Source organism: Ptychodera flava, chromosome 6 (genome assembly GCF_041260155.1).
Source record: "Ptychodera flava strain L36383 chromosome 6, AS_Pfla_20210202, whole genome shotgun sequence".
Classification (NCBI taxonomy): domain Eukaryota; kingdom Metazoa; phylum Hemichordata; class Enteropneusta; family Ptychoderidae; genus Ptychodera; species Ptychodera flava.
In genome coordinates, this window is record NC_091933.1 from 44,232,793 (window position 1) to 44,256,302 (window position 23,510).

The following is a 23,510-nucleotide window of genomic DNA, read 5'->3' on the forward strand; positions in this document are numbered from 1 at the left end:
GTTCATATTGAGGATCTTATACGGCATTTTGTCAAGTGTACGTCGGCTATGCAAACATCCCACATAATCCAATTTATACGATATTACATGCTTCAACTGTAATTTGAAAAAAAATCGAAAATATGTTCTCACTTGTCATGCAAACATAGAAATAAAACACGATGTGCGTTTAAACTAATTTACTTAAGCTGACTGCTGGTGAGTGGCTTCGAACAAAAAATCCATGTACAACTTTCTATTTACAAAAAGTACTAAAGTATTTAATATAAAATATAAAATATACTTTTTTAAAAATATACAAAAAAGGAGGTTATAAATCATTTTGTATAGAAAAATCATCATAACTCTTCCGCCTGCCTTATAACGGCTAGCATCGCTTTAAGTCGACAATATTCTGTCAGGTTCGCTTTAAATGGTACTACTTCAGTTAAATTTACTTGTCTTAGATTTAAGACTGTCACGTTTCATATCCCATCCAGTGACACTGTACAACTGTTCAGCGAATCGCCGAGACTGCAGTGAGTGTTTGTCGAATATAACTACGAGGCTGCAACTGGAGTGTGGTTGGTGTGGACAAAGCAAGAAATGTGAAGTTGAAGAACTTTGCGATTCCGATTGGTGGGGTTTTGGCACATTGAATAATTGTGATCCACCATCAATCACACAGGTATGTGCACTGTAATCATGGATCACCTTTTCATAAGAGATATGTCTTAGCCACTCCTGAACGATCCACGTCCGCAAAGCAAAGGACGATCAGGTAAAGTTTGCTTCCATTCAAGATCAATATTTCATGATTTCCTTCAGGCCACGATCATAGTACATCAGATATCATAAGCACGCGTGACCATTGTTGTTTTGTCTCATTACTATTGTCTGATTGAAGCAGCTCGAAGAACTGCTCATAAAAGTCTTGTACAGACGGACTCTGTAAAACACAATGTTTACACTCAATGGACATTTTGTTGATTCGTATATAATAAAAATTTTAATTTTAATTGAGATATTCAGAACAGAATCTCCAAATATTAAATCTGTAGTATATGAAAAGGGTGAACTTATTTAGAATATACATCTGTATCTAAAATATGTGAAGCGGTAATACCTGGCTTCCAGAAGAACATATGAAGGAATCATAGAATACTTTATAGTTTGTTTTAAGAATACTAATAATGGTAGCGAGGTATCATATTGTAGGTCGGGATTTGACATTTGATCGTAAGTACATTTACATTTTAAAGGTATACGGTCACCTGTTCCAATTTTGCCAGTTACCATGGAAACAGAAAATCTGACCAACCAATCACAGATTTTAAGCGGGTGGCCGCGTTTTAAAAACAGCGCCCTCACATGGGCATTTTGAATACCAAGAAACACCAATTTGACCATATATGGGCATATTTAGATTACAGGTGAATGTATACCTTTAAGCACCTTTAATTTCTCTCTTGATAGGTGCGTAATTACAATACTGTGCGAGTTCGTTGCCGAAAGAGAAATTGCAGAATCTTCTTCTACCTGGTTAAATTACAATAAATTATAGTTTGCAAAGCTTAATTAGAATGTGCAACTGTTTGTTTACACAGGTTTGGCCGCTTTCCGGTCCCTTCGAAGGAAATACAGACATTATCGTTCAAGGCACAGACTTGGGGAAACAAGCTTCGGACATAGTCAGTGTCACAGTGGCCAATGTTCCCTGTGACCATTTACCACACAAGTACAACGTGTCAAAAAAGTACGAGCCTTATGTCTTACGTTTTCTTTGTTATTTATCAGGCAGACACAACTTATTTATCAAAACTGTTGTTTTTGTGCATGTAACACGCAATCGTTGATGAAACCCTTAAATGATATCGTGGTTATAGTTATATCATAGTCTGCTACATGGCAATAGTTATATGTCATTGTGTTATTTAGAAATTTATGATTGAAGACAGAACAAGACCTGCGTAAACTGATTCTCTCACTTCATCCATGTAAAAATCTTCATCAATGTGGTAAACAAAATGACATGGGAAAGACAAGTTTGCAAAGTCAATTCGGTCAAATGGGTTTTTATTGAAATACACAGGGTTAATCCGTATAACATCATACTTCCACAGGCTGAATTTCTACATGTAGATTATTTTTCTTTCAATGCAGACTTGAATGTACAACCAGTGCGTCTGTATCCGATTATACTGGTAATGTTGTAGTGAAGGTTATTGCTAATAACGGTGACCAACAGGAGGCATATTATAATGAACAATTCGTGTTCAGGGTAAGTTAGCTATCAAGAGATTCATCCTATTGCTATAGGCTTCTACATTTAATTTTGATGTGATCGTGATCTATTTATTATAATTTCGTATTAAGAAACTTAGAATTTCTTTGTAAAATGTTTTTATTAGGACCCAATGTACTTGACTTCACTCCAAAACTTGGCCCAAAGTCTGGTGGCACAATCGTGGCTCTACATGGAGAATACGTCAATGCTGGCAGAATCATTGAAGCGTATTTCAGCGGATCATCTTGTCTAATAAATAGGTAAGATAAATTTGAAAACAGTTTCGAAGAGAAAATCTTTCATCTGTGTTATCCCGGCAAGCAATAATATACAGTGCGATATTTTGATATACAGACGGTTGATGCTAGAAATATATAGTTTGTCTACCGATTGTTGTATTTAATTTAGTTATGGGTTAGGCTCTGCCAGACCGTTTAGGGCCATCATCATAGAGAGCAAAGATGACGAGCTGTCAAGCAATTGCTTTACTCCGGAAGCTGTGGCATTATCCCCAAGAGGGTCCAAATTTATCTTATCAATCAGCAATTTAGAAAAAAAACGATTGAGAAAGAAGATATCCTACGGCCTTTTCCTCGTGATGAAATACCTTTTTATTTAATTTTAGGACGGTAGATGCATTCAACGAAACATTAGTGTTTTGCAACACAACTAGTACAAACGTAACAGATTCTGCTAAACTATCGATGTATTTTGATGGCACTGAACGGTTAGCACCAGAAAGCAAGAAATTCGCCTTTACTGAAGACCCGACAGTGACAGATATTTATCCGTCTACCAGTATGATAAGGCGAGTAACTTTATTTTACACTTTTAACGGCAAAGTTACACCATTGGGTCACAGAAACTCATCCTGTTTTTAGAAAAAAAAAAAAAAAAGAAATATAGATTATACAAAAGTCATTCAAGATATTAGAAATTTCTCTCATCGTAACTTGATCGTAAATTTTAGAATATCATAAATTTTACAACTAAGGCCTCGGGAGGACTGAATTCATTCAAAAATGCAGCATCCTATTGCTTTAGTTTCAACATACCATACTCCTTCGAGCGCCCGATCCACATATTCAGGAAATTAATTCATGCATGTAAAGCGTTACCCAACCCCGATGATTCCGATGATTTTGAATTCTTATGTTGACCTGTAGTAAACAACTTTGCCTACTGTAATATGACATTAAACTGGTCCAATAATCATTTCCATTCAAGTTAATACATTACCAAGTCCATAGGACATTTAAGATCTACAAATTTAAGTAGGACCATCCTGAACTACTGATAGTTAGTGGTGGTACCAGGTGTCCGATATGGGTAAGCGTACCCTGCTAGCATGCTACACCCGTCAGGATTGTCAGCAGATGTATCTTCCTGTAATTCATTAAGCTGTTTACACTCTAAATCTTAAAGTAACCGTCTGTCATGCGTTGAGCGATGTGTAGTTTTAACAGATGCTAAAGTCATTAGAAATGACCAGAGGTTGACTTTGACTCAAGGTTCAAGTTGAAAGGTAATATCATTCTGTTTTGACAATCGTTTAACATTTTCCGACGTATCTTTACTCCATTTAGGCTGTAGGCTTAATCATTTAATTATCATAATATGCAGATATGGAAACTATTTCAGTTGTATACTTACTAGACAATAAGCAAAAGGGCGAGTTTTGAATGTAGAAGTTCAGTCTTCACCATTTCAGTTTAGTAATACAGGTCAAAAGTGGTGCTTACAACCGACAATTTGGTTAGACTTGTAGCTCAACTCAGAGACCATAACAGAAGGGATGTAACAGTATCACACTTACAAACGTGTTGAAGTTACTCAGCAAGTATTCATTCAAATATGCATTTCCTGCCTGCTTAACGTGTGGGTAAGCAATACTGACACGTTTCAGGATTCAATATGACAGGAACAGTCGTTTCTATGTATTTTTATGGGAGCCTCTTTTGACCTCTTTTTGAATTTAAAATCCTTAAGGCATTATTTCGTTTTTCATTTCATAGAATGTGTTTTATTACGGCGCATGGCCGAAAATGTGACGTATGACTAAGTTTAGTTATTTTGTTTATTTTATTTAAATTCCATTTCCGTTTTTTGTATTGATTGTTATATTATAGTGGTGGTCGTAGAATCAACGTCACCGGTACGTATTTGACATCAATAAGGCAGCCTAGAATGTTGATTACAGCTGGAAGACCGTTTGTATCGGTAAGTGACCACCATCACTAGTACTCCGCCAAACTGACAGTTAAACGTAAAACTATCTATATATGGATATTTAATAAAAAAAATAATTATTATTATATTATTATATTATTACTTCTTAAAAGCGTACTACACATACATCTTAGTGCGCTTTACACATTTAAAATCGATAAAATATCATCAAAGCATGACAAAATTAAAGTGTCAAAACAAACAAATTAGGTTAACGTACATAGTTAAAAATGATGAAATTTTTGCAGAGTAAAAAAAGTCAGAGTAAAAAAACGTATTAATGATATTTGATGAAGGTGAGAAAATTTATGTGGTTGACCTTAAGAGGGCTTTCTAATTTTCACTTGTTTTCTGTAAATTCTACAAATTTACAGGATATAGTCCTTCACTACTGAAAACTTGGACAATTAAATTTAAATTTTAACCATTATTTTGATTTCCCGCTATTTTTTAAAAAATGGTAAAATATTACAAAGAAAACAAAGCATATGACGTCGCAAAGGAAAACAGTCAGTACTATGCATTCTATTTGACTACTCTGTTGGTTCTGTGAAGATTCCAATGCATATCTGCACGACGTACAGTGTTTTTGCTTTATTTGCATGAGGGCGCCATTTTACGTTTTGGCAAACGTTTATTATTTATCTTGCTCATAGTTGCACATACAGTCCCTGTTGACAGTTTATTATACTTGTATAAACAACCCTTAATGAGTACATTACCACTAACTTGTTTTTGTTTGGAAGTAAAATCACAAAAATAAAAGATACATCTATTTGGCCTTTAATGGAATATATTTTTTATATAATTATATTTTTATTTACTAATTAGAGTTCGACACAGAGATCAAAAGGAAATGTTACAATCCGAGGCAATTGCCCCAAAAGATTTGAATAACAGATGTTTAACAGATGTCGAATAAATCTACAGAACAATGAAAAGACTTGAGTCTTAAGACAAAAGGTTTATCCAAAAATTATCTTAATATGATACAAGTAGAGCAGATACTTATAAAATAAACTGAAGCACATTTTTGATCTGGAGCTATTTGCATCGTTCTTGAAGTTTGCCGGTAAAGAGAAAACACAATATTTTGCTATTGTAATAATGCAATTTATGAATCAAATAAGGGCAAGTTAAGAAGGGGCTTGTAACTTAAAAGCAATGATTTGATAGTTAATATTGAACTTAATATCTAGTGTACAAAATAAAATGGAAAGACGGTCCTAAATTTTCCAATTCTTTGACAATTTACAAACAAATGCTCATGCGTCTCAAAAACCTTGCAGAGAGAACACTTGTCAGTGTCGCTGATTTTCCAGCAGAAATGCTTCACACAATTTGGAAGAATATTGTTCATGGAATATTGCATTAATTATAATTTCTCTAATGGCCTAACTTGAAGAAGCATCACATTCAAAGAAAATTTTAGATGTTCATGAAATATCTGTTTTTAAAAATATGTGTAGGAGCAACCATGTGACGTTCGCTCATTCAGCGAAATGGATTGCATCACACCACCCGTCGACATTTCAGTGCCATTGCGGAATAATCGAAACAGTGGTGATGACGAGGTTACTGTGGGATTTATAATGGACGCTGTTCAGGAGGTCAGGCAACTTGACTTTGATTTTGAGATCGTAGTTGATCCAGAATATTACCCATTTCCAGAAGAAGGAAATATCAGAGAACATCAAGGAGGACAATTGGTTGTTCGGGTATGTTAAACAAATTTCGCGAATGAATATATACATAAAGCTCTTCCCGGTCTATGAACTATGGCTGCGATAGACTGACTGTCTTAAAATTTTATCAAACTTTCATTCGGAGATGACATATTGGTTCCCAAAACTTTTTCAACTCACACAGAGGTTAACACATTTAGCGGTCATTAACGTCTCATTGACTCCTTATTGATACAATCCCCGAGACGAATTTTATTAACTAAAACACCGTAAGTTATTTTCACGGCGATTTGCATACAAAACATACATTGTCGACAAAGAAACTACTCATGTTTTACCAGCATGTTTCCACAAGAAAACTTAATTTCAGTAAGGTGTTTACAACTTTGGTTTTATCTACATTTAATGAAGTGCAATAAGACTTTGATACGATGGTTTCGTAAGGTGCCAGATATGAATGGTAATTTTTACATGCAAATTGTGCGTTATATTATTATTGCAATACTTTTATTGATGTTTATGATTGGATGAATTCATTTATCTTTAATATATATATATTGTATGTTTGAAGCCACACAGTTTGAAGCCACGCAACTTTTAATATATCAATAAGAATGTTTTAAGACTCAGAGCCCTTAATCTGCATACTCTCGGAAACCCATTGTTGGCGGGAAACTGTAGATGCACTGTTTCAGCACAAGTCGTATATTATACGAAGAACATGAAATAAGATATCGGTAAAGATGAAAGTCGCCCTTAAACCAAAAAAGAAAGGACTCTAGTAGTGCAAACGGGTTGTTTGACTCAATACCTTTATCGCAAAAATACTTCGATTATGACATCATATTGTTTCCTGAAAAGATCTAAAGAAGTAAAGTGATCACGAATTTCCGACAAAGAGATTAGACTGAATAAAGTACATTTATATGACAGGAAAATGTCATCACGTTGGTACAGACGATATCAAAAGCAAATCATTAATTGTGTTTTGTGTGGCACATTGCCACACAAAACACTGTTAGGTAGAATAATTGAATTCCAAACATGTCTTCTTGCTATACTTTGCAGGGTAAAAACTTGAATTTAGCCAGTACTGAGAGCGAAGTAATGGTCACGATTGGACAAGAAGAATGCAGGGTCGTCAGTTTGGCGGACGTCCAACTAAACTGTATCTCACCGGTTGATGAACCGAAAGGTGTGAACAAAAGTGGAAGTCCAACAGAGAATGGTCTTCCAGTCGTTATAGTAAGTTAGGCAATATTGGTAACAATTGTGCTTTACTTTAACGTTCTGAGTCGAGTGCATATAGGTTACAATACCCTTTCAAGAAAGCGCGAGGATAGGAACTTGTTATATCCTGTTATAAGACGAAAAATGTTAAGATAGTGATATAATGATTTTCACAAAACTCTGTATTCGACGGTTTAGTCCACGTTCGATCACTTACATAGCTTAAGCTTTCCTATCCAGGACAGATATTCTATTTTTGAAAATAGCCATTTGTAATACAACGAGAGTTCAATGAACAGTAAGAAAATATCTAATGAATATCACTGCACCAGCAATTTGAGATTTTATCTGTTGAAAACTTCCTCCAAAGTAATCCTGAACAGTTAGTATTTCAGATTTGTCAATCCACTTATCAGGTTCGTGCTTTTGTCTTAGGCCAAAAAACAGAAATGTTTCTGGTCAGCGCGCGCGTCACTTGAACAACAGCGCGTCACCCTTTTTTTTCCTGGTTTGTGGCTGGCGGCGGCGGCAAACTACGTACTGATTACATCATCAATCATCATCAAATTATTTCACGAAGAAAATAACTACACACAAACAATATAACCAAACAAAAACAATACACCAAACCAAAATGGCTGAAGAAAAAGAGAAAATTCTTTGGGGCACATGATCAGTGACTGCATGAACAGTTTAAATGTTACTACATGTATATTGATAAAACTACAAAACTCAGTGTTCTCCCCAGGCCATAGCGCTCCCGCTACGCTTTCGCCTCTCCCCGCTACGCTTTAAAATATTCCCGCCATCCTTTAGTTCACACGCTCTGCGTAGCTACCAGCTGATGCATGCATTGTCAATGTCTACACATCAGCGCTCACTGCAACTTTCAACCTGGTGAAAGAGTGGAAGGTGTGAAGTATGGTATGCATCAGATAAGTTGTCCAGAAGTGTTGAGAGGAACGTTAAAACAATAGAAGAATCGGCTGCGTTGTTCACAAATTTTCATTCCAGAACGACTATTACGACCAACAAAGGACATCGCGGACAAGTGTTCACAGAGGTAGGCGGTGTAGCACTAGTAGGGCCTTTGATCACATTCCCATGCTTTGATCAACGAAATGAACCGCAAAAGAAACAAGATTTGACTGGTGAGGTTGATTATGATTGTACAACGATGAGTTTTGTCTGAGTACCATCACGATCGCGATCGAGTTCACATTGCATACATTTCAATATGGCGGCGCGGCGGCCATGTTGGTGGACGGGTTCATAACGTGCTGACATTGATCCTGGCGTCGCGTGTGGTTCCACTCTGACACGTTCTCTGAAAGATTTTACACCTGATTTTCGAGGGATTCTAGTCGTACTTAGTTCGTGTCTTGTGATCATCTTGGTGGTATTTTTAAAATCAAGAATCGAACGACGATGTTCAGTGGCAGTAGAAGTTATGCGGCGGGGGGGGGGGGGGGGCCGCTGGTTGAAATCTATCCCCGTGATGAAAAATTATTCGCGGTGTTTTGTCGTTCAAAAATGATATAAAACTCAATTACATTTGAATTGTGTAAAGCTTAAACTTGTGAATTTTCCTCTTTGTTGGCAAGTTTTGACAATTTATTAGCAATATATGTATTAATGAAACTCCAATCAGACGAACCATTTCTTGCTCTCAAAGTTTCAATGTGAATCTTCTCTTTAATTGCAATTGTAATTACAATACTGTGATGATTTAAGTGTAATAAAGAGTTTTCATGATGTTCAAACTGCACACTTGTGTGTTACCATTGCATTTTGTTGTGAGTGTACATGTATGTGTGGATGCATGTGCAAGCTTACATCCATATGCAAATATAAATTAATGATATGCAAATGATTATGCAAATTAGCCGCTACGCTTTGGCGCTTTAACTGACCCTCTCCCTCCCCTGAGGAGGAGAAAAAAAAAATCCGCGTCGCCGCACCATTTTTTCAAGAAAGGCCTAACCAGAAACATTTCTTTTTTTGGGTCTTATTTGTGATATTTTGTTTGATCGTGCTATTGCAAACATAGTTCCTACAAAATATTCTATGATTTGCCAACTGCACTTGTTGGACGTTAATCCATTTATTCTTTATTTAGGTAGAAATCGGAAATTTAGAATTCTTCATCGGGTATCTAAAATATCCTATCATCAGTCCGGCTATATCATCCGGGCTAATCGGAGGTCTAGTTGCCGCCTTTGTGCTGTTGGTCGCCATTACTATTGTGATCGTCATAGTATGTTATCTCCGAAACAGAAAGTTGGACAGACAGATAGCAGAAACTGAAAACAGATTGCAAACAATGGTTATGGAAATGAGAGCGGGGCCGGGTAAGGACCATATTCTTCAGGACTCAGCAAGACTTAATGTAAAGAGTTGCCATGTCATTGCAGTTTGTAACTATATTGATGGATATACGGAAATTCAAGTTGGGCTTATTTAAACGTGAAATTCTTAAAATCAATTTACCCAAGATAATTGTGATAGGAGGTCTCTGTACGTCTGCTTGCTGAAGATGATACATTTGGCCGGAATTGCAAATTTTATCAAAGCATGGCACTTCAGAAAATTAAATATCGTTCAAAATATTTAACTATTTCATCGCTACTGACAAACACCGATAAACGTGGCCTACAGCTATTAAAACCTTTATGGCATTTGATGAAGTAGACACCAATATTCTCTCCTCGAATTTAAGTCCGTCAATTCACCTAATATTATATTTACTTGCTGTATGTCAAAGATTGTGAAGCAGAATTACAGGTGTTTATTCCTAGTGTGAGAGTGTAAGAAGAAAAACCAGCAATATATTATTGAAAATCGATCAAACAGGCAATCTGGGTATTGTTTTGATTGTCGTTTCATGATTTGATATATTGTAGACTAAGGATTTCAATAATGTTACAATTGCAACATTCCCAATAATAAAACGTATCTTATTTCCTCTGTCTAGATGTAAATCTTCCGTTCGCAGACTACAGTAAATATACTGCAAATATGGTATATGATCTACGCACTGGTCAACAAGGACTCGAAAATTTACACGTAAGTTCAATAAATAAACACCTGGAAATTTCTCTATGTTCATTTTTTCCATAAAACGTGTTCCCGTGCTTTCCTTCTTATGTGTTATGTTTTCATTATTAGCACCATAAAGCTGTGACTGAAGCTTGTGTTAAAATACTGGGCCGTGTCGACATATGTAACGGCAATTTTACGGTACTTTTCGCCAGAGTTCCATTTAAAGACGTAGATAACATTATTAATAAAATGTTCGTATAATTTTGCAACGGACTCAAAATGAAAAATACGTGTTGATTGATGCGGACAGAAAGGGGAATTCAGTGTCAGATGATGCGACAATCTCTATGCTCTGTCCTTAGTTACTATTCCATGAAACTGCAACTGAAGGTGTTGCCGATGTATGGGACAACAATATTTACCGTTTATTGAAACCTTATTTCTCAATTTAATAAAGGAAATACAAAAATTGAGATCGCATGGCAGACTTGACTTATTGAATGTAATGGACTTATTTTTAGGTAGTTCATTAACTTTCCTTGCTGATCCAAAACTCTTCAAACTTAGGTCGATTATCAAACCATCCTACATGACTTTGCGCACCGTATCTGAATCTACACATTATAATGCAATTAATTTAAAGCGATTTTTTCTTCATCTGATATGATATGCACAATATCCCTACGTAAAATACACTATTGTGAAGCCACACTAATCGTTGCGTTTTAACTCTTATGTTTCGAGTCGTATATACCAAACCAAGGCACCTAACGTGCGCACTGATCAAACTTAATAAAATGAACTTATTTTTATAGAGTAATACTAATCGTAAAATGGATCTAGAAAAGTTTAACTCTCTGCTCATGAACAAGTTCTTCTGCCTTGTGTTAATCCGCACCCTGGAACAACAAAGGAGAATGGCGAACGATCAAAAGTAAGTCATATCTCTAATGTTATTGTACTAAGGTCAGCTACAGTGTATGTCAATGTTTTTCTTCGTCGCTGAGTGTCTGTCCTTAATCCAGTTTCTACATATATGGGTTAGTTTGGGTTAGTCAGCTCAGACATGCAGTCGAAAGCGTTTTATTATCGCTACGACCATATTAACGTCTAAGTTTTATTAATTTGCTATCTCCAGAAAGGCCTTTGGACATCTCCTGACAATAGCTCTTCACGAGAAGACTAAGATTTACCTACCAGAGTGAGTATTGTGTATAATACAAACATAACATGACACGACACAGCACGCAAACCATCATATCACCGTATTACAAATTTGATAATGTTGCCTTAAACTTCAAGCATTTTACTTCGTCATAGCCTGTACAAACACCCGGGACTAATGTACACTAATACCTATTCGAAGAATATTCTCACCGTAACTTTGTCAATCACCGCACCCCACTCGGAAACTGGCTTTCACAATAGACGCCTATTATACCTTTAGCCATGAATCTTATATGTTCATGAAGTTTTGTTGATTATTAGTACCAAATAATAGAGAAAGTAGGGCTTGGAATGGACAGATACGAGCTCTTATTAAGGTATGAAGTGAAATGACTCCGTGAAGAGGCTTGCGGCAATTTACTCTCATTGTGAAGTAACAGAGTAGATAACACCTTATTCTTTTGTGAGTGTGTTTCAAGACTTACCGTCCTTCAGCATTGACTACCTTTCGTAATCACAGATAGGAAATGTCATAAACAGACACAAAGAAACACAGAAACAAACGTGCGTGCCTAATATTTCTTTTTCAAATTACCTCACAGAATTTTGAAAGAACTGTTTGCTGATGCTGTAATCAAGGCTGAACGAACAAAGAAGACAAAGTCTATGCTTAACAGGTAGCAATCACATTAGTCTGGTGCCGAAACCCTGATTTTGGTCGAACCCAAAAATTTCGGCCCCACAATGGTTCTCGGTGGTTTCTGTATCTTCAAAGCCTACTGAATCAGGATCTGCATGATGCCACCCTGGCATCCTTGGGAATTTTAATATATTCAAGATGGCCGCCAAGATGGCCGCCAAAGCATGTAAATGGTAATATCTCAGCTCTATGAAATGTTATCAAAGTGATTTTGGTGTCATGTTCCAGGTAAACAGGGTCAAGGAATTCATTTCTTTCATTGCCCAACATGTGTAACTCTTAATTTGCATAAAAATCCAAGATGGCTGCCAAAATCACCTCTGTGACATCGGTGACATTGGGCCTTAGTTAGTGACCACTACCTATCTGACTTATAGATTGATATATGGCGGGTGCCACATGTGGGGCAGGATGCGCTTACTATTTTCGAACACCTGACATCACTTCTTAGTCTTCTGGCCAGAGGTCCATATATCTTTCTTTCATGAATGTGACTTTGTTTGTGTGCCGTCTATTTGCTGTCTGTTCTGTGCTGTTTTGTTTCTATGTTTACAACTATTGTCTTCCGAATTCCGACCTACTGTCATTGGATTATGGATTGGTATGATTGCGATTATTCTCCAAAACAGGTAAAATGCCATATCTCAGCTCCATGAGAAGCTGTTGGAGTCATTGTGGCCTCCTTTGCCAGTAAATGGGGTAAAGGAACTCATATATTTCATTGCCATATATGTACAACCCTTACTTTGCATAAAAAGCCAAGATGGCTGCACAAAAGACATCCAAAAACAGATAAAATATCATATCTCAGCTCAATGAGAAGCTGTTGGAGTCATTTTGGTCTACTTTGCTAGGTATATTCGGTCAAGCAATTCATATCTTTCATTGGCTGACATGTACAACCCTTAATTTGCATACAAATTTGCATAAAAATCCAAATACCTGTTTCAGTGTGTAAGGAGTCATATCTCAATACACTATGCCACTGATTTTGGTGTCTTTCGGCATTTTTTACGGGTCTTTTGTTATATTTGCTATAAAATCAACCATGAAAATCTGAAATTGATGCTTACAATCCAAGATAGTTGCTAAGCTTGTTTCCACAACATATATCAAGGTATATCTTAGCTGAAATTGCATCCTAGAGATTAATACATTAAGGGTTCAAGGCCGATGGATAAGTTTCTTTCGTTATATTAAATGTAAAGTATTTCATTGAAAGCCAAAATGACCACCTAATCTCAACTATGGCCATACAAATGGATGTAACAAAAATATTGAGTCGTATCTCAACCCACCAAGCATTCTTGATACCTTTTTTGTTGTGTTTGGTCAGGTTTTATTGGTCGCAGGGTTTTCATTGCTTGTTTTCTGCACTTGAAAAGTCTTACTTCTAATGGAGGGATTTAATCCCGCATTGTAGCTATAATGGTTTCCTAAAACATCTCACCATATCTTAATATATCCAGCATCTTTGACACAAGGTTGTATGTGTTCGGGTCCGTCTGAGAGGTCATGAATTTCATATTTCCACTCATATAAATTGTCAAACCATCCGTTTACATGAATTATATTATTCTTTTTTGACAGTATAGATACTTTCATGTTATCCCTCTGAAGTTCTACCCTTAGCTTCGCAACCGTCATGCTGCAAACAATTTTATAGTTTCTGCAATACGGTCATCCGTAGGGGCATAAAGAATACCAATGTTTGCGCTTGACACCCATCAAAGCACATTGAACAGTTTAATTGCAGTACAATTACGTATACCCAATATTTAATTGGATTGTTGTTGTTTTTATAATTAATCATATATACACTCTGCTCCTCTAAAAGCAATCTTTTTCACTAGTTCTAATCCACTAACTGACATAAAAGTTCAATACTGATGAGCATGTGCATTTTTCCTTGTCTCGGAATGAAACCAAAAGTACATTGCAGACTAACCTGTACTGTTTTGATGACTTGTACAAGCTTTTATAGGACCATGAAAAAAAACATACCAACAACCAAAAATGTATGCAGACAAAGAGCTACAACTGCTAGGTGCCCATGTTTTGTCTTGTTATGGTGCAGTGGGCTACATGCTAGCCATTTGAGCCGCAACACACTAAAACAGCTTCTAAAAATAACGAGCATAACAACTGGCACACACACATATATAACTTAGACAAGAAAAAAATGAAAAAAGTAAAATATTGATGAACATGTAATATACGCATATAGATATTCAGATTTATACATATATATCTCTTTTTTAATACTCGTTTGTTGTTGATTTTGCAAAACCTTTATTGTACTTTATGATCAAGATCCCAATTGGGATACGACTTCAATAAAGGCTTACTTTACTTCACTTAACTTTATATATATAAATAAGGAACGGTATAGTGAACAAAGATCCAAGGTGTCAAACGGATTTCGTGACTTTGGTTGGCTGAAAAATGAATCAGTCAAATCACTTTGCACCTTTAACTTTTAGTCAAGGTTAACCAGCTCCTTCAGATGAGCATAAATTCATTCCTAATGGATGTACAGGTGACCCTCCATATTCCACAGGAAGTTACAGGCGCTCTTTAACTCAACTGGCTGTGACATTTGTATTTTCTGGCAGTATAGTATAGCAAGCAACTGCCAATATAAATGGCCCTGCTAATAACAAAAGCGATGAAGATGATGTTGTGCCAGAATCTTACCGAATCTTACAGTTCTGGTCGAAAACTTGTAAATGAGTATTTTGGTACATTGTTACAGATAAGTATTATAAAACGTGCCACCAAATGATAAATGGCACGTAAACAGTTCATGTAATGGGAAAAGTGTGTTCCTCGATACCTAAAATGCGGCCAAAGATTAAGAATCAATCTTAAAGATGATCAATGATAATGTTAAGGCTACATGCCTGTTTTGCGACTCTATTTAGGGCATCGATGATGTTTTGACTTCACTTTTGATATATGTTGGATTGTACAGTTTACATGCAATTGACCCTTCAAATGTATCAAAAGACACAAAGTTGGTCTTATGAGCTACTCAGTAAATAGAGACATGATGTAATATTTTGACACCATTATTAGCATTATCAGATAAACTCCCTCTTTTGTAATGTCCCTCTTTTGTAATGTTCTTGGAAGTTTTTTTCAGGTGAGATAACTGGAGATTCAAATTCTGCAATTCTACTCATCAAAATAGGTCTTAAGAATGCTTGATTGGTAAAGATGCAACTCACACCTTACTAATATTGGTGTTTGTAATGCAATTAAACTGCTCAAAGTGCTCTGAATTGTGTCAAACGCAAGAAGTTCGTATTTCTGCTGCCTATGAATGACATTATAGCTGAAACTAGAGACTTGTTTGAAACTAGAGATGGTTGTAAAGCTTAAGGTACAACGTCTGACGGATGACATTAAAACTGGTTGTCAAAAGTGGCAAAAGACAAGTATCTTCATTGTCAAATTAGAAAACCATGCCTGCAATGACAAAGGTATCCATAGGAGGCCTCTGCTACACCCACTTGCCATCATCTGAGTGACAAGTTGGTGCAAAGATAAACAAGACAGATGACTCAGGTTGGCTCAAAGATGACCAAACAAGTCACTTTTATGCAAGTGCGAATGCATTATCGGCAAATTCGCCTGAATAATTGAAGCTCATTTATTTTGGCTGATTGGAAAAGATAAAATGACCATTAATGTTGTATGGAAAAATACAGTTCATTATCATTTAATTTAAATGGATGGTTTGACAATTTATGTGGATGGAAATGTGAATTCCATGACCTCTCAAACAGGCCAAAACACACACAACTTTGTGTCAAAGATGCTGGATAAATTAAGATACGGTGAGATGTTTTACGAAACCATTATATAGCGGCAATGTAGGATAAAATCCTTCCATGATAAGTAAGATTTTTTCCAGTTCAGAAATGCAAGCAATGAAAACCCTGCGGCCATAAAACCTGACCAGACACAACAAAATAGATCTCAAGAATGTTTTGTGGATTAAGGTACGACTCAATGTTTTTATGGCGTCCATTTGTGTGGCCATAGCTGACATTGAGTGGTCATTTTGGCTTTCAATGAAATACTTTACATGTAATACAACGAAAGAAACTTATCCTTCAGCCTTGTACCCTTAATGTATTAGTCTCTAGTATGCACTCTCAGCTAATATATACCTTGATATATGTTGTGGAAACAAGCTTAGCAACTATCTTGGGTTGTAAGCATCAATTTCAGATTTTCATGGTTGATTTTATAGCAAATATAACAAAAGACCCGTAAAAATGCCGAAAGACACCAAAATCAGTGGCATAGTGTATTGAGATATGACTCCTTACACACTGAAACAGGTATTTGGATTTTTATGCAAATTTGTATGCAAATTAAGGGTTGTACATGTCAGCCAATAATAGGTATGAATTGCTTGACCGAATATACCTAGCAAAGTAGACCAAAATGACTCCAACAGCTTCTCATTGAGCTGAGATATGATATTTTATCTGTTTTTGGATGTCGTTTTGGCAGCCATCTTGGCTTTTTATGCAAATTTAGGGTTGTACATATATGGCAATGAAAGATATGAGTTCCTTTACCCCATTTACCTGGCAAAGGAGACCACAATGACTCCAACAGCTTCTCATGGAGCTGAGATATGGCATTTTACCTGTTTTGGAGGTGATTTTTGCAGCCATCTTGGATTTTTATGCAAATTAAGAGTTACGTATGTTGGGCAATGAAAGAAATGAATTCCTTGACCCTGTTTACCTGGAACATGACACCAAAATCACTTTGATAACATTTCATAGAGCTGAATATTACCATTTACATGTTTTGGCGGCCATCTTGGCGGCCATCTTGAATATATTAAAATGCCCAAGGGTGCCAGAGTGGCATCATGCAGATCCTGATTCAGTAGGCTTTGAAGATACAGAAACCACCGAGAACCATTGTGGGGCCGAAATTTTTGGGTTTTGTGTTTCGGCACCAGACTAGACTACATGTTCTATCGAATACAACGCCATTCTCTCTTCAACACATTTTTTGTGTCTCGTTGTATTTTTCAGAGCAATACTCATCATAAATCACTTCCACTGAGTCACCTTAATTAGTCATTTGATAGACTTGAGATACAGAAATCATAATTATTTTACTAATCAATGTACTCCTTTCTTGATAGGGTCGACACTATAATGGAGTCTATTTTGAATGCTTGGTTTGCAATTACATTGTATTCTTACATAAAGGTAATATTTATGTCCGTAAAAGACTATTTATACCGATGATATAATCTTTGTTCAGTATATAACGATAGAAAGAGATGAATACAAGAGCGAGTTGGTAATATGTTGAGAAATCTAACGTTTGTGTAACGAGAAAGGGTGGTCACAAATTGTTCATTTTCACAATCGATATATGAATTAATAAATCAGATAATTTATGTCCGTAAAAGACTATTTATACCGATGATATAATCTTTGTTCAGTATATAACCATAGAAAGAGATGAATACAAGAGCGAGTTGGTAATATGTTGCGAAATTTAACGTTTGTGTAACGAGAAAGGGGTGGTCACGAAATTGTTCATTTTCACAATCGATATATGAATTAATAAAATCAGATATTAACTCACTGTATTTTGTATTTTTCAAAATATTTCAATGATACATTATATATATATATATATATATATATATATATATATATATATATATATATATATATATATATATGGTTGTGAAATTGGAGGCCTTGTTTATTTGTGTGTTGTGTGTGTTGTGTGTGTTTTGCTGTCGAGTACTTTATTACATCATCATTATTTAAAATTATATTACTATGACACCAACGTTTATGCTACACTTTTCTTCACAGACTTGTCTTGGTGAATCCATCTACGAGCTATTTCTTGCCATGACGACACAGGCTGATAAAGAACCTCGGCAAATGCTCACGGTAACTTACATTATCGACACTAATTCAAGTGATCGGACACGCTTTTGGTAGACTGCAATCGAACAGCGGAAGAGCTCTTTATCGGAGGACTCGTAAATCAGGACTGTTAAACGCAAGGTTGAGCGAGGTTAATGAAGGCCAAATATGCTCTACAGAGATTTTATTGCATGCTTCCTGCAATCTAAATCTTTGAAAAACAATCCTTTCTACATTTTTCTAGCGTAAAGTTAAAAATCAAATTGACGTTTTGTATGAGATCTAAAAACCAAAAGAAAAATGCATTACCGGACACATTGACAAAAAATTGATATTATGGGAAGTTTAATCTATGTTCGAGTCTTATATGAATAATTTGCACAAGTTAATTGCAGACGGGTATTCTATTCAATAAAATAGTGTCAATTCATGTCACAATAGGGTTCAACGAGAGATAAGGTGCACACGGTCTTTGCGAACATGTTGACGTTGGACGAACAACACCACTCTCACTTTCCTGCTCCAATCAAGTTTATGTTTGATATGCTGGATAGCATAGCTGAGAAACATGGTATCAGTGATGGAAATGTAACTCGATCGTGGAAATGTGACAGGTAGGATATATCACATTATTAAATAAATCTTATCACTTGAAGCATCTCAAATAGCATATATTTTTCCTTTACAATGCTGATAATTGCACAAGATATTTGTTGATGATATTTAATGGAGAAAGACAATTTAATTTTGTTTTGTGTTTCTCCATTGATTGGACTGATAAAAAAGCGATGAGATTAATCGCCTAAGATTCTCGCTTCTCGCTCGATTTCACACCTTCGTAGTTCCAATATTGTATGTTTATTTAGCCTATGTAAATATGCTTTGGTACTCTGTAGTTTTCAAATTGAATACAAAAGACGCATAATGCTTATTTTTGTTACAGCTTACATTTAGGTCTATGGGCCAAGATATTGCAGTCACCTCAGTATGTGCTTGACATTAAGCCAACGAACGATGTAAAGAGGGGTCTTGAAGGTGTAGCACAGGCCTTCATTGAGATCTGCTCCGAGACCACTGTAAGTATAACTTTCATCAGCAGTGATGCTTTATGCCTTCATCCGACAACATATTACAAAACTTATTTGTACTTCTAAATTTTTTACAGTCAATGTGCTAGTATTTATGAGGAGATAATAGAGTCAAACTCAAATGTGTGGCAGACATGAAGATATGTAAGATGTGAATTTACTTTATAGCCACATTCCATTTTTTCTCTAAGAACTCCCCTTCAGAAACGGATGAACTGTACGAAGAAATATCAACATTCAAGACACAGCTACAACAGTTTTTTGATGATATAAAGGCTTTACCAAGTGTCAGTGAGGGCGCCCTCAAGCAATATCTGGAAGAGCATTCACAGGTTTGTGATATTAATTTAAGAAATATTTATTTAGTTTCATCTAAAGAGCATTTTGTTATTAGGAATACGAAAACAAGAACAGAAATACGAAACTTTACACGTAGTGACTATCATGTGACGATACCAACTTGAAGAATTGCAACGATAAAACGTAACGGTTATAACATATTCACATCGCATTTGCTTTATTTCTTCTCAAAAAAAATTATAAGCCTGTCTGAAAGCAATGATGGTCATTCTACATTATTATATGCAGGTACATAACGATAATGGCGCAACTAACAACTCTTGCAACAAAAAATTACGCCAAGAACTGAGTTCGTAAAATAATGGTCTCGACTGCAGTTTGTGAAAATTAAACTCATTAGAAAATAAGCTTACGAATGCCACATGCCATTTACGATCCTCTCACCATAACTTTTTCGCCTAGGATCATAGTGCTTCCTCAGACAGACTGGCAGCCTTGGATGAGCTGATCAAATTTGTTATTGGATTCCATAATGAGGTATTGCAAATACTTTACATTTTGGTCTAGATTGTTTCAAATGTAGCTTTTACTGCGTCAGCACTTTCACCTTTCTAGAAAGGAAAACATGATTCGGATACTGATTTTCACTTAGGGCGTGTCCTTAACGCCACATTGTCTAGAATATCGGTATTTCTTCAAGAAATTAATTCTTCCAATGACTCATTAACAGATAACGGAGGCTCTGCAGAATGATGAGAATTGCGAGAAAGAAGGTCATGCAGTCGCCTTAAAGGAATTGATATCTTCTATTGTTGAAAGTCAGTATGAGCAGATACCTGGCAAGTACGAATCATTGCAGCCAAGGCCAGTTGTCCTTTACGATGGCCTCCATCAGTTACCTCAGAATCCTCCACAATACCAAGATCTGTATCCTGAACAAAGATCAAAGTATATGATGCTTCAGCGACACAAGGAAGAACGGCCCGAGGAAGCTTCGTCTCAACACACACCGTCAGAGTACCAATCAATACAACCAGAACCTAAGTCACAATACACTCATCTGAAATTCAATTGATGATCATGTGATAATTCGAAAGTGTCCCATTATCATAATCACACAATTTATCTCAGAATCATCATTTCCAAATGAGCTGTGCAGCCTTAACAATGGAGTTGAATTAATTAATTGGCATTTTTTTGGGAGCAGAGGTCTTTACAGAATTCATAAACTAATTTCCCTTGTAATGACGTCTCACCTTTATTAGTTACTAGATGCCGTTTTATTATTAGGAACTCTTTCTAATGTATTACCAGTAGTGTTCATAGCTTCAAAAGTCATACATTGAGGCCAGTTTATGTCTAGCTTCAGCTTCCCCGACAGAAGTATCCTGAAGGTTTCGGGCCATAATATTTAATAGAGCAGGTAGGCACGTATGATTTCAACAAATACAAAGATAAGGCTATTTGAAATGACTGAATCCCTTCTAGCTCGGTATGATTACTTAGAATAGTTTGAATGCCATTTTATGGTTTCCAGTTTTCCAAATAGCTTTCAAGTATGCAGTAACCGTTCATAAATTTGTTTGTTTGTTTGTCTGTAACATTGATCTATACGTTTGTAAAATTCAGTAAAACTATACTTCTTTTAAATATTGTTCCTTTATAGATTGCGACAAAAAGTAACCCTGTGACTTATTGGATTGAACGTACTCTGTTCAGTAAATAATATTTAATCACCTCAATAACGATATTAAGCGACATAGTATCAAACCAGTTAGCAAAGTGTGTACTACTCGGAGTGTGTTTATAATGCTAGTTTGTTAGTGACATTTTCATTCTGTATAGTACTGTAAATGATATTAAATTTAACAAGTTTTATCCGTTGAAACTTGAAATATTTGATGATGGAATGAAAACGTTAGACGCTTTTCCTATAATACGATTGGGACATATATTTTTATTATAGGACATTTTCTTCGAAATTATTTTGCACATAGTGTAAAAACTGGTATTATCTTTACGTTTCGTTTTTATGAATTAATAGTTGCATGTCAAATTTATTGTTGATTAGAGATAATGTTTTCATATTCAAAATATTTTTTCATATTTTTGGATATCCTTACAAATACAGTTGTAATTGAATATTTATGATTAAATCGATCAATCTGGATTCTCTTCATTCCTTGCAAATGAAGTCAAAATTCATATGCCATAATCGAACGATACATTATTTCACAGACTAACATAATCCTTTTCAAGAAGATCCATGAAATATGGCAACGGCACATATAGCTGTTTATCTCTGATTTTACAAAGGTTTATTGATCAAACAAGTGTTTTTCCAGGTCACCAGTAATTTTCATGTGAACTGCCGTTACACCCACCTACAAGAAATTCGTTACGTATCATCACCACACGCTCATTGGTTATAACGGGTAAACCATAAAAACGTTGCTTGTGGGTATGTGTTTGTCTTAGACTAATAAAATAGTATGTTAGTGTTATCAGAAGAAATGAAGTTCGACTGTGTAGAATTCAGTGAGCGTTCGGGTGTTTAATATTTTTTTTTAATGATAGTCTACTCATCGATCTCTTCTGTTAAGACCTATGCAAGTAAATATGAAACACTTTTATTAAGTTCTGTTATCTTGCTTCAAAGTGCATTTTATCAATGACACTTTACTAGATATCGATCTTCGGTATGGGATTTTATGTTGTTTCCGAAGGGAATAATTAAAATAATGACGACGTAGCTGAGTAATATACTGTCGACATTCCCTTGTGCATTTTCTGTCTCTCATTGGTGTACTATCTCGCACACAAGACAGTGGGGGGGGGGGGGGTATTGGAAGCGAAAGCACACATTGACACAAGGACCTATTCTGTCTTGTAGGATTTGTGCTGCTATTGTCATGAGATATGACGTAGAGAACAGGCGGAGGTAAAGGAAGAAATTTGCACAGAGTTCGAACGTGCAAGTGAGACCATACTGCATACATATATGTAGTGTTGACTTATCTTGATCTGAGAATAGTGGCTGTATTTAATATGCGCTCTGTATCCACTAATTGATGCTTCTAATTCAGTAAAAACATTCATTTCCCACCCGATTTTGTTTGAACGTCCCAGTTAAACACAACAACCCAAGATAGCGCAGGTCCGATGACGCGCTTATCGTACCAGCATCGTCAGTAATTCAGACGTCTTTTCCGGCATCATAACCGTAAATAACTTATTTTTGAAAGTCTTGCAGCGCGAATATCCGAGGTCTTCCAAGGATTTGCTTTAGAAAAGCTTATTCGCTGTCAACATGTTGCGATACTATTTCAGCTTGCCTTGACGTGACCAGCTGATGTACGACCCACTTTCCTGTCAATCATTCCTCTCCGTTCGGTTAACAACAGGATTTTCTCTGTTTTTGTCGTTGAGGGCGTAGCGGAGACAACAGTCTCTCATGCTTTGCACTCGTAATGCCAAGCTCGCGCCTCAGGCGCTACGCTTGCGATTCCCCATCGTTGTGTGTGCGAGAGACCACATCAATAAGAATCAGAAAAGCAGAAGGGACTGTCGACAATCTAGCTGAGTAATTGAGGGTGATGATGATGATGGTGGTGGTGATGATGATGATGATGATAATGACGACGAAAAATTATATTTGCAACAAAAGTGAAATTCTCGTGTGCGCTTTTCATAGACATTAAATCGACGACCATACAAGTGTTGTCTTCTAAATGTTGAAATGCAACCAATTGGCTAAAACTAATCATGAACATATTGGTCTTGGGCGCAGCTGTTTCCAATAACATATGAAAAGTGACCAAAACAAAAGAATGGATGGATGAGTGATTTAGTTCAGACCTGTGTTCAATTTTACAG

At 36.0% G+C, this 23,510-nt stretch overlaps 1 protein-coding gene across 1 annotated transcript; it reads left to right on the forward strand.

The window, feature by feature from the left end:
- The first annotated feature begins 1,172 nt into the window (after positions 1 to 1,172).
- Positions 1,173 to 21,248, forward strand: LOC139134515 (plexin-A4-like). The gene is made up of 18 exons (XM_070701374.1): positions 1,173 to 1,218; positions 2,391 to 2,526; positions 2,892 to 3,074; positions 4,396 to 4,486; positions 5,965 to 6,213; positions 7,249 to 7,425; positions 9,530 to 9,761; positions 10,385 to 10,476; positions 11,268 to 11,386; positions 11,591 to 11,653; positions 12,222 to 12,296; positions 17,499 to 17,565; positions 18,190 to 18,270; positions 18,688 to 18,860; positions 19,190 to 19,322; positions 19,526 to 19,666; positions 20,097 to 20,171; positions 20,365 to 21,248. Exons 1-18 carry the CDS (start codon positions 1,173 to 1,175, stop codon positions 20,707 to 20,709), a joined length of 2,478 nt encoding a protein of 825 aa, XP_070557475.1. The 3' UTR covers positions 20,710 to 21,248.
- The last annotated feature ends 2,262 nt before the right edge of the window (positions 21,249 to 23,510 follow it).